We start from the raw sequence: 12500 nt of genomic DNA, 5'->3' as shown, positions 1-12500 counted from the left end.
GGAATTTGAAATAATCATAAATACTTTTACAGGTTTTATTTTCTACATTTGTGTATAAAATATTTAAAATCAGATATTTGACATGTGAATTGTTAATCCTTTTTTTGTTTATTGTTCTTGTTCATCGTGTGAAGTTTGTGTGTGAAACGGACAGTGTGACTGCGCCCTCTGCTGGACAAACTAAACTCCACCTGTTAAACACGAGTCCGGCCACCAGAGGGAGACACTGAAACACAGAGGAAGAACAGAGGAGGAGAGGAGAGGAGGAAGAAGAGAGGAGGAAGAGAGGAGGAAGAGGAGAGAGAGGAGGAAGAGGAGGAGAGAGGAGGAGAGAGAGGAGAGGAGGAGGAGAGAGGAGGAGAGAGAGGAGAGAGAGAGGAGGAGAGAGAGGAGGAGAGAGGAGAGAGAGGAGAGAGAGAGAGGGAGGAAGAGAGGAGGAAGAGAGGAGGAGGAGAGAGGAGGAAGAAGAGAGGAGGAAGAGAGGAGGAGGAGAGGAGGAGGAAGAGAGGAGAGAGAGGAGGAGGAGAGGAGGAGAGAGAGGAGGAAGAGGAGGAGAGGAGGAGAGAGAGAGGAGGAGAGAGGAGGAGAGAGGAGAGGAGAGAGGAGGAAGAGAGGAGGAGAGAGAGGAGGAGAGAGGAGGAGAGAGGAGGAGAGAGAGGAGAGAGGAGAGAGGAGGAGAGAGGAAGAAGAGAGAGGAGAGAGGAGGAGGAGAGGAGAGGAGGAGGAAGAGAGGAGGAAGAGAGGAGGAGGAGAGAGGAGGAAGAGGAGAGGAGGAGGAGGAAGAGAGGAGGAGAAGAGAGGAGGAAGAGAGGAGAGAGAGGAGGAGGAGAGAGGAGAGGAGGAGGAGAGAGAGGAGAGAGGAGAGAGAGGAGGAGGAGAGGAGGAGAGAGAGGAGGAGGAGAGGAGGAGGAGGAGAGAGGAGGAGGAGAGAGGAGGAGAGAGAGGAGGAGAGAGAGGAGGAGAGAGAGGAAGAGAGGAGGAGAGGAGGAGAGAGGAGAGGAGGAGGAGAGGAGGAGGAGGGAGAGGAGGAGAGAGAGAGAGAGAGGAGGAGGAAGAGAGGAGGAGGAGAGAGGAGGAAGAGAGGAGGAGAGAGGAGGAGAGAGGAGAGGAGGAAGAGAGGAGGAAGAGAGGAGGAAGAGGAGGAGGAAGAGAGAGAGGAGGAGAGAGGAGGAGAAGAGAGGAGGAAGAGAGGAGGAGGAGGAGGAGAGAGGAGGAGAGAGAGGAGGAGAGAGGAGGAGAGAGAGGAGGAGGAGGAGGAGGAGGAGGAGGAGGAGGAGGAGAGAGGAGGAGAGAGGAGGAAGAGGAGGAGGAGAGAGGAGGAGAGAGAGAGAGAGAGGAGAGGAGGAGAAGAGAGGAGGGGAGAGGAGGAGGAAGAGAGGAGGAGGAGGAGGAGGAGGAGAGGAGGAAAGAGAGGGAGGAGGAGGAGAGGGAGGAGGAGAGGAGAGGAGAGAGAGGAGGAGGAGGAAGGAGGAGGAAGAGGAGAGAGGAGGAGAGAGAGAGGAGAGAGAGGAGGAGAGAGGAGGAGAGGAGGAGAGAGGAGAGAGAGAGGAGGAGAGAGGAGAGAGAGGAGGAGAGAGGAGGAAGAGAGGAGGAGGAGAGAGGAGGAGAGAGAGGAGAGAGAGAGGAGGAGAGGAGGAGGAGGAGGAGGAGGAGGAGGAGAGGAGGAGGAGGAGGAGAGGATGGAGGTGGTGGAGGTGGAGGTGGTGGAGGAGGTGGTGGAGGAGGTGGTGGATGGAGGTGGTGGAGGTGGAGGTGGTGGAGGAGGTGGAGAGGAGGTGGTGGTGGAGGTGGTGGAGGTGGTGGTGGTGGTGGAGTGGAGGTGGTGGAGGTGGTGGATGGTGGGTGGTGGAGTGGTGGAGGTGGTGGTGGAGGTGGTGGAGGTGGTGGTGGTGGAGGTGGTGGAGGTGGTGGAGGTGGGGTGGAGGTGGGAGGTGGAGGTGGTGAGGTGGTGGAGGTGGTGGAGGTGGTGGTGGAGGTGGTGGTGGAGGTGGTGGAGGTGGAGGTGGTGGTGGAGGTGGTGGAGGTGTGGAGGAGGAGGTGGTGGAGGTGGTGGAGGTGGTGGTGGAGGTGGTGGTGGATGGTGGAGGTGGTGGAGGTGGTGGTGGAGGTGGAGGTGGTGGAGGTGGTGGAGGTGGTGGATGGAGGTGGTGGAGGTGGTGGTGGTGGTGGAGGTGGTGGAGGTGGTGGAGGAGGTGGAGGTGGTGGAGGAGGTGGTGGTGGTGGTGGAGGAGGAGGTGAGTGGTGGAGGTGGTGGAGGTGGTGGTGGAGGTGGTGGAGGTGGTGGAGGTTGGTGGTGGAGGTGGTGGTGGTGGTGGAGGAGGTGGTGGTGGAGGTGGTGGTGGAGGAGGTGGTGGAGGAGGTGGTGGAGGTGGTGGAGGTGGTGGAGGTGGTGGAGGTGGTGGAGAGTAAAAGTGTTGGAGTAAAATGTTTTTGGAGTAAAATGTCGTCGGTGACATTTTGGGGAAATTGAGCGTTAAATGGTTTTGTTTTGGTGTTTTTGAAGCTCGGCTCCGTCTCGTGCGTAAAGGACACGAAAATGTCAACGCTCCGAGATAAAGACCAGAGACCAAAGAGCCGAGAGCCGAGAGCCGAGAGCCGAGAGAGCCGAGAGGAGCCGGGAGCCGGGAGCCGAGAGCCGGGAGCCGGAGCCGGGAGCCGAGAGCCGCTTTAAGATCAATATTTAGATTTAACATTTCTGTGAAAAAGACCTGAAAATTAAACTGGACAAAACCCACAAACACCAGGATCTCCAAGTCCCGGTCCAAGTCCCGGTCCAAGTCCCAGTCCAGGTCCCGGTCCAGGTCTTGGTCCAGGTCTTGGTCCAGTCCCGGTCCAGGTCCCGGTCCAGGTCCTGGTCCAGGTCTTGGTCCAGGTCCGGTCCAGTCCCGGTCCAGTCCCGGTCCAGGTCCCGTCCAGGTCCCGGTCCAGGTCCCGGTCCAGGTCCCGGTCCAGTCCCGGTCCAGGTCCCGGTCCAGGTCCCGGTCCAGTCCCGGTCCAGGTCTGTGTGTGTGTGGAGTAAATCACTGGGACAGTTCTAGTTGGATTATTTATTTATTTGAGTTTTTTTGGGTTAAAAAGACAAAAGTCACAAAGAAAAAAATATACAGTTTTAAAATTTGTACAAATACAAGGCCACAACACAAAAACACACACACACACACACACACACACACACACACACACACACACACACACACACACAACACAAAAACACACACACACACACAAACACAAAAACACACACACACACACAAACACACAACACACACACAACACACACAACATACACACACACACACACACACACACAACACAAACACATATACACACACACACAGAGACTAAGACCTGAACCAGATCAAACTTGGACTGAAGTCTGGACCCCCCCCCCCCCCCCCCCCCCGACTCATAAAAACAGCAGCTGATTTTATTTTATTACAATCAGCTGTAATAAAAAGATCAGCTGCTCCGACACGAAGATAAAACTGTAAAATACACAAATATAAATAACACTGAAAGTAACTCAGTCATTTCAGTGAAAAATAAAAACTAATAAAAATAGATTTGGATCCAGTTTGTATCAGTTGGAGATTTGTGCCATGAAATGTCACGATAAATCACAGAATCAAACTTCCCCCGAAGACACAAACCCGAGAAAAACATTGGTGGATTTGACTCTTGGAGATTCATATAAAAATCCAGAGACTCATCACAGAGTCCAGGTCCGTCCAGGTCCGTCCAGGTCCCACCAGGTCCCACCAGGTCCCACCAGGTCCCACCAGGTCCGGTTCAGGTCCGGATGAGGGTGAGGAACTCGTCTCTGGTCTTTGGATCTTCTCTGAAAACTCCGAGCATCGTACTGGTGACAGTTTTGGAATTCATCTTCTGCACCCCACGCATCACCATACACATGTGTCTGTAACACACATCACCATACACATGTGTCTGTAACACACATCACCATACACATGTGTCTGTAACACGCATCACCATACACATGTGTCTGTAACACGCATCCCCATACACATGTGTCTGTAACACACATCACCATACACATGTGTCTGTAACACGCCCCATACACACAACAGCATCCCCATACACATGTGTCTGTAACACGCATCCCCATACACATGTGTCTGTAACACGCATCCCCATACACATGTGTCTGTAACACGCATCCCCATACACATGTGTCTGTAACACGCATCCCCATACACATGTGTCTGTAACACGCATCCCCATACACATGTGTCTGTAACACGCATCCCATACACATGTGTCTGTAACACGCATCCCCATACACATGTGTCTGTAACACGCATCCCCATACACATGTGTCTGTAACACGCATCCCCATACACATGTGTCTGTAACACGCATCCCCATACACATGTGTACCACATGTGTCTGTAACACGCAATCCCCATACACATGTGTCTGTAACACGCATCCCCATACACATGTGTACACATGTGTCTGTAACACGCATCCCCATACACATGTGTCTGTAACACGCATCCCCATACACATGTGTCTGTAACACGCATCCCCATACACATGTGTCTGTAACACGCATCCCCATACACATGTGTCTGTAACACGCATCCCCATACACATGTGTCTGTAACACGCATCCCCATACACATGTGTCTGTAACACGCATCCCCATACACACGTGTCTGTAACACGCATCCCCATACACACATGTGTCTGTAACACGCATCCCCATACACACATGTGTCTGTAACACGCATCCCCATACACACGTGTCTGTAACACGCATCCCCATACACACGTGTCTGTAACACACATCCCCATACACACGTGTCTGTAACACACAGACCCATACACACATGTGTCTAACACACAGACCCATACACACATGTGTCTGTAACACACAGACCCATACACACGTGTGTCTAACACACAGACCCATACACACGTGTGTCTAACACACAGCCCCATACACACGTGTGTGTGTAACACACAGACCCACACACACACGTGTGTGTGTGTAACACACAGACCCACACACACGTGTGTGTAACACACAGACCCACACACACACACACACACGTGTGTCTGTCACACACAGACCCACACACATGTGTGTCACACTCGGGGACAGAATGCGTCTCATTGGTTCTTAATGTTCAAGTCTTGATTTCGGACAAATAAAAAGTTACAGATTGTGGCTTTAATCACACAGACTCACGTTGCCTCGACGACGACCCCGACCCCCGACGGCTGCAGCGCCTCCGTGATGGCCACCGCGATCTGCTTCGTCAGGCGCTCCGGAACTACAGAGAGAGAATCAAACCCACAACCTCCTGAACCACAGAGAGAATCAAACCCACAACCTCGTGAACTACAGAGAGAGAACAAACCCACACTCCTGAACTACAGACAGAATCAAACCCACAACCTCCTGAACTAGAGAGAATCAACCCACAACCTCCTGAACACAGAGAGAATCAAACCCACAACCTCCTGAACTACAGAGAGAATACAGAGAGAGAACACAACCTCCACAGCCACAAACCCAAACACACCTCCTGAACTACAGAATCAAAACCCACAACCTCCTGAACCACAGAGAGAGAATCAAACCCACACTCCCTACAGAGAGAATCACAACTGAACACAGAGAGAATCAAAACCCAAACCTCTGAACTACAGAGAGAATCAAACCCACAACCTCCTGAACTAGAGAATAACCCACAACCTCCTGACAAGAAAGAGAATCAAACCCACAACCTCCTGACTAGAGAGACATCAAAACCAGAATCAAACCCACAACCTCCTGAAACAGAATCAAACCCACAATCTCCTGAACTACAGAATCAAAACACACTCCTGAACACAGAGAGAAAACAAACAAAACCCACAATATCCTGAAACAGAGAGAGAATCAAACCCATCAAAACTACAGAGAGAGAGAGAGACCTCCTCAAACCCACAACCTCCTGAACCCACAACCCTCCTGAACTACAGAAGGAGAACTCAACTACCCACAACCTCCCTCCGTGAACTACAGAGAGAGAATCAAACCACAACCTCCTGAACTACAGAGAGAGAATCAAACCCACAACCTCTGACTACAGGAATCAAACCCACAACCCCAAAACTGAACACAGAATCAAACCCACAACCTCCAACCTCAGAAGAAAATCAAACCCACAACTCCTGAACTACAGAGAGAGAATCAAACCCACAACTCGTGAACTACAGAGAGAGAATCAACCACAACCTTCCTGAATACAGAGAGAATCAAACCCACAACTCCTGAACTACAGAGAGAGAATACAAACCCCACAACGTCCTGAACTACTACCCAGAGACAAGAATCAACCCAAACCCACCTCCTGAACTACAGAGACAAATCAAACCCACAACCTCCTGAACTACAGAGTAGAATCAAACCACAACCTCCTGAACCACGAGAGAATCAAACCCACAACCTCCTGAACCACAGAGAGAATCAAACCCACACCTCTGAACACAAAGAGAATCAAACCACAACCCCTGACTACAGAGACAGAATCAAACCCACAACCTCCTGACTAGAAAAAACCCACAACCCCTGAACAGAGAGAGAATCAAACCCACAACCTCCTGAACTACAGAGAGAGAATCAAACCCACAACCTCCTGAAGAGAAAACCACAACCTCCTGAACTACAGAATCAAACCCACAACCTCCTGAACTACAGATTCAAACCCACAACCTCCTGAACACAGAGAGAGAATCAAACCCACAACCTCTGAACTACGAGAGAGAATCAAACCACAACCTCCTGAACTACAGAGAGAGAATCAAACCACAACTCCTGAACACAGAGAGAATCAAACCCAACCTCCTGAACCAAGACAGAATCAAACCCACAACCTCCTGAACTACAGAAAGAGAATCAAACCCACACCCTCCTGAAGAATGAACTACAGAATCAAACCCACGAATACATCAAACCCACAACCTCGTGAACTAAGAGAGAGAATCAAACCCACAACACAGAGAGAATCAAACCCACAACCTCGTGAACTACAGAGAGAGACAGGAGAGAATCAAACCCACAACCTTCCTCAGAGAGAATCAAACCCACAACCTCCTGAACCACAGAGAGAATCAAACCCACAACCTCCTGAACTACAGAGAAAGAATCAAACCCACAACCTCCTGAACTACAGAAGAAACAACCACAACCTCCGAACTACAGAACAAAACCCACAACCTCCTGAACAGAGAGAGAATCAAACCCACAACTCTCAGAGAGAGAAGTCAACCCAAACCTCCTGAACTACAGAAAGAGAATCAAACCCACAACCTCCTGAACTACAGAATCAAACCCACAAACCTCTGAACAGAGAATCAAACCACAGGAAACACTACAGAGAGAATCAAACCCACAACCTCCTGAACTACAGAGAGAGAATCAAACCCACAACCTCCTGAACTACAGAGAGAGAATCAAACCACAAAACCTCCTGAACAGAGAGAGAATCAAACCCACAACCTCCTGAAACTACAGGAGAATCAAACCCACAACCTCCTGAACTACAGAATCAAACCACAACCTCCTGAACTACAGAATCAAACCCACAACCTCCTGAACTACAGAATCAAACCCACAACTCCTGAACACAGAGAGAGAATCAAACCCACAACCTCCTGAACTACAGAGAAGAGAATCAAACCCACAACCTCCTGAACTACAGAGAGAATCAAACCCACAACTCCTGAAACAGAGAGAATCAAACCCACAAACCTCCTGAACTACAGAGAGAGAATCAAACCCACAACCTCCTGAACTACAGAGAGAATCAAACCCACAACCTCGAATCAAACCCACAACCTCCTGAACCACAGAGAGAGAATCAAACCCACAACCTCCTGAACTACAGAGAGAGAATCAAACCCACAACCTCCTGAACTACAGAATCAAACCCACAACCTCCTGAACTACAGAATCAAACCCACAACCTCCTGAACTACAGAATCAAACCCACAACCTCCTGAACCACAGAGAGAGAATCAAACCCACAACCTCCTGAACTACAGAGAGAGAATCAAACCCACAACCTCCTGAACTACAGAGAGAATCAAACCCACAACCTCCTGAACTACAGAGACAGAATCAAACCCACAACCTCCTGAACTACAGAGAGAATCAAACCCACAACCTCCTGAACTACAGAGAGAATCAAACCCACAACCTCCTGAACCACAGAGAGAGAATCAAACCCACAACCTCCTGAACTACAGAGAGAGAATCAAACCCACAACCTCCTGAACTACAGAATAAAACCCACACCCACAACCTCCTGAACTACAGAATCAAACCCACAACCTCCTGAACCACAGAGAGAGAATCAAACCCACAACCTCGTGAACTACAGAGACAGAATCAAACCCACAACCTCCTGAACCACAGAGAGAGAATCAAAAACCTCACTGAACTACAGAGAGAGAATCAAACCCACAACCTCCTGAACTACAGAGACAGAATCAAACCCACAACCTCCTGAACTACAGAGACAGAATCAAACCCACAACCTCCTGAACTACAGAATCAAACCCACAACCTCCTGAACTACAGAATCAAACCCACAACCTCCTGAACTACAGAATCAAACCCACAACCTCCTGAACCACAGAATCAAACCCACAACCTCCTGAACCACAGAGAGAGAATCAAACCCACAACCTCCTGAACTACAGAGAGAGAATCAAACCCACAACCTCCTGAACTACAGAGAGAGAATCAAACCCACAACCTCCTGAACTACAGAAAGAGAATCAAACCCACAACCTCCTGAACTACAGAATCAAACCCACAACCTCCTGAACCACAGAGAGAGAATCAAACCCACAACCTCCTGAACTACAGAGAGAGAATCAAACCCACAACCTCCTGAACTACAGAATCAAACCCACAACTCCTGAACCAAGAGAGAGAATCAACCACAACTCCACAGAGAGAGAATCAACCCACAACCTCCTGAACTACAAGAGAGAATCAAACCCACAACCTCCTGAACCTACAGAGAGAGAATCAAACCCACAACCTCCTGAACTACAGAGAGAGAATCAAACCCACAACCTCCTGAACTACAGAGAGAGAATCATCAAACCACAACCTCCTGAACTACAGAGAGGAATCAAACCCACCAACCTCCTGAACTTACAGAGAGAATCAAACCCACAACCTCCTGAACTACAGAGAGAGAATCAAACCCACAACCTCCTGAACTACAGAGAGAATCAAACCCACAACCTCCTGAACCACAGAGAGAGAATCAAACCCACAACCTCCTGAACTACAGAATCAAACCCACAACCTCCTGAACTACAGAGAGAGAATCAAACCCACAACCTCCTGAACTACAGAGAGAGAATCAAACCCACAACCTCCTGAACTACAGAGAGAGAATCAAACCCACAACCTCCTGAACCACAGAGAGAATCAAACCCACAACCTCCTGAACTACAGAGAGAATCAAACCCACAACCTCCTGAACCACAGAGAGAGAATCAAACCCACAACCTCCTGAACTACAGAGAGAGAATCAAACCCACAACCTCGTGAACTACAGAGAGAATCAAACCCACAACCTCCTGAACTACAGAGAGAATCAAACCCACAACCTCCTGAACTACAGAAAGAGAATCAAACCCACAACCTCCTGAACTACAGAATCAAACCCACAACCTCCTGAACTACAGAATCAAACCCACAACCTCCTGAACTACAGAATCAAACCCACAACCTCCTGAACCACAGAATCAAACCCACAACCTCCTGAACTACAGAATCAAACCCACAACCTCCTGAACCACAGAGAATCAAACCCACAACCTCCTGAACACAGAATCAAACCACAACCTTCTGAACTACAGAATCAAACCCACAACCTCCTGAACAAAGAATCAAAAACCCTAGAAACCACAGAGAATCAAACCCACAACCTCCTGAACTACAGAATCAAACCCAACAACCTCCTGAACCACAGAATCACCACAGAATCAAACCCACAACCTCCTGAACTACAGAATCAAACCCACAACCTCCTGAACTACAGAATCAAACCCACAACCTCCTGAACCACAGAGAGAGAATCAAACCCACAACCTCGTGAACTACAGAGAGAGAATCAAACCCACAACCTCCTGAACTACAGAGAGAGAATCAAACCCACAACCTCCTGAACTACAGAGAGAGAATCAAACCCACAACCTCCTGAACTACAGAGACAGGAATCAAACCCACAACCTCCTGAACTACAGAGAGAATCAAACCCACAACCTCCTGAACTACAGAATCAAACCCACAACCTCCTGAACTACAGAATCAAACCCACAACCTCCTGAACTACAGAATCAAACCCACAACCTCCTGAACCACAGAGAGAGAATCAAACCCACAACCTCTGAACCAGAGAGAGAATCAAACCCACAACCTCCGTGAACTACAGAGAGAGAATCAAACCCACAACCTCCTGAACTACAGAGAGAGAATCAAACCCACAACCTCCTGAACCACAGAATCAAACCCACAACCTCCTGAACTACAGAATCAAACCCACAACCTCCTGAACTACAGAATCAAACCCACAACCTCCTGAACTACAGAATCAAACCCACAACCTCCTGAACTACAGAATCAAACCCACAACCTCCTGAACCAGAGAGAGAATCAAACCCACAACCTCGTGAACTACAGAGAGAGAATCAAACCCACAACCTCGTGAACTACAGAGAGAGAATCAAACCCACAACCTCCTGAACCACAGAATCAAACCCACAACCTTGTGGTCGGGGGACTCGTACCTTGAAGTCTTCGGCTGTAGATTTCAACGATTCTAGAAAAAAAGAAACAAAAAAAAAACAAAAACAAAGTTAAAGTTAAAATGTCTTAATATGACAGGAGCAGACAGGAGCAGGACAGGCAGAGCAGACAGCAGGAGCAGACAGGCAGAGCAGACAGGCAGCAGACAGGGGCAGACAGGGGCAGACAGGGGCAGGCAGGGCAGACAGGAGCAGGAGGCAGGCAGAGCAGCAGGAGCAGACAGGAGCAGGCAGGAGCAGCAGACAGGAGCAGACAGGGGCAGGAGGAGCAGACAGGAGCAGGCAGGAGCAGACAGGGGCAGACAGGGGCAGACAGGAGCAGGCAGGAGCAGACAGGAGCAGACAGGAGCAGCAGGCAGCAGGGCAGACAGGAGCAGGCAGGGGCAGACAGGGGCAGAGCAGGGGCAGACAGGAGGCAGACAGAGCAGACAGGGGCAGACAGGAGCAGGCAGGAGCAGACAGGCAGCAGACAGGGGCAGACAGGGGCAGACAGGGGCAGACAGGGAGCAGACAGGAGCAGGCAGGGAGCAGACAGGGGCAGACAGGGGCAGACAGGGAGCAGGACAGGGCGGCAGGCAGGAGCAGACAGGGGCAGACAGGAGCAGACAGGAGCAGACAGGAGCAGACAGGGGCAGCAGGGGCAGGCAGGCAGGGGCAGACAGGGGCAGACAGGGGCAGACAGGCACAGGGGCAGACAGGGCAGACAGACGGCAGACAGGCAGCAGACAGGGGCAGGGGCAGACAGGGGCAGGACAGGGCAGACAGGGGCAGACAGGGGCAGACAGGGGCAGACAGGGGCAGACAGGGCAGACAGGGCAGACAGGGGCAGACAGGGGCAGACAGGGGCAGACAGGGGCAGACAGGGGCAGGGGCAGGCAGGAGCAGACAGGGGCAGACAGGGGCAGACAGGGGCAGACAGGGGCAGACAAACTGTGACTAAATGGTGAAATGTGTTTTTGTTGTTTCACTGAAGTTCTCGGGTCAAGGGTCAAATTTCAGAGAAACAAACAACATGTCAGTTTTGAAAAGTCCAGGTCCTGGTCCTGGTCCAGGTCCTGGTCCTGGTCCAGGTCCGGGTCTTGTTTAATCCTGTAGAATTAATTAGTGTCAAAGGATCACAACAAGAAAAGAGGATTAAACCACCTCCTCTAAACCAGGACTAAACCAGGACTAAACCAGGACTAAACCAGGTCTAAACCAGGACTAAACCAGGTCTAAACCAGACTAAACCAGGTCTAAACCAGGTCTAAACCAGGACTAAACCAGGACTAAACCAGGACTAAACCAGGTCTAAACCAGGACTAAACCAGGACTAAACCAGGACTAAACCAGGACTAAACCAGGTCTAAACCAGGACTAAACCAGGACTAAACCAGGTCTAAACCAGGACTAAACCAGGTCTAAACCAGGTCTAAACCAGGTCCAGAGTCAGTCTTGGAGTTGTTACCTGGCGAGTTTGCTGAGGCCCAGGACCCTCTTGTTGGGGAGATACCCAATGTGAACCTGCAGAGACACACACACACACACACACACACACACACACACAGACACACACACACACAGACACACACACACACAGACACACAGACACACACACACACACACACACACACACACACACACACACACACAGACACACACACACACAGACAGAC

At 50.2% G+C, this 12500-nt stretch overlaps 1 protein-coding gene across 1 annotated transcript in view; it reads right to left on the bottom strand.

Moving 5' to 3' along the window:
- Nucleotides 1-3392: 3392 nt before the first annotated feature.
- gch1 (GTP cyclohydrolase 1) overlaps nt 3393-12500 on the bottom strand; it is a 16519-nt gene continuing 7411 nt past the window's right edge. Inside the window, exons 3-6 of the mRNA XM_055154909.1 lie at nt 12293-12348; nt 10828-10859; nt 5216-5300; nt 3393-3916 (exon numbers count right to left, since the gene is read on the bottom strand). Coding sequence (XP_055010884.1) covers nt 3790-3916; nt 5216-5300; nt 10828-10859; nt 12293-12348 — 300 coding nt within the window. The 3' untranslated portion in view covers nt 3393-3789. The remainder of the gene's footprint in view (nt 3917-5215; nt 5301-10827; nt 10860-12292; nt 12349-12500) is intronic.

The sequence above is a fragment of the Boleophthalmus pectinirostris genome, unplaced genomic scaffold, assembly GCF_026225935.1.
Source record: "Boleophthalmus pectinirostris isolate CB_2022bp ecotype Guang Dong unplaced genomic scaffold, ASM2622593v1 HiC_scaffold_19, whole genome shotgun sequence".
In the NCBI taxonomy this organism is placed as follows: domain Eukaryota; kingdom Metazoa; phylum Chordata; class Actinopteri; order Gobiiformes; family Gobiidae; genus Boleophthalmus; species Boleophthalmus pectinirostris.
This window is presented reverse-complemented; position numbering and strand designations above follow the sequence as displayed.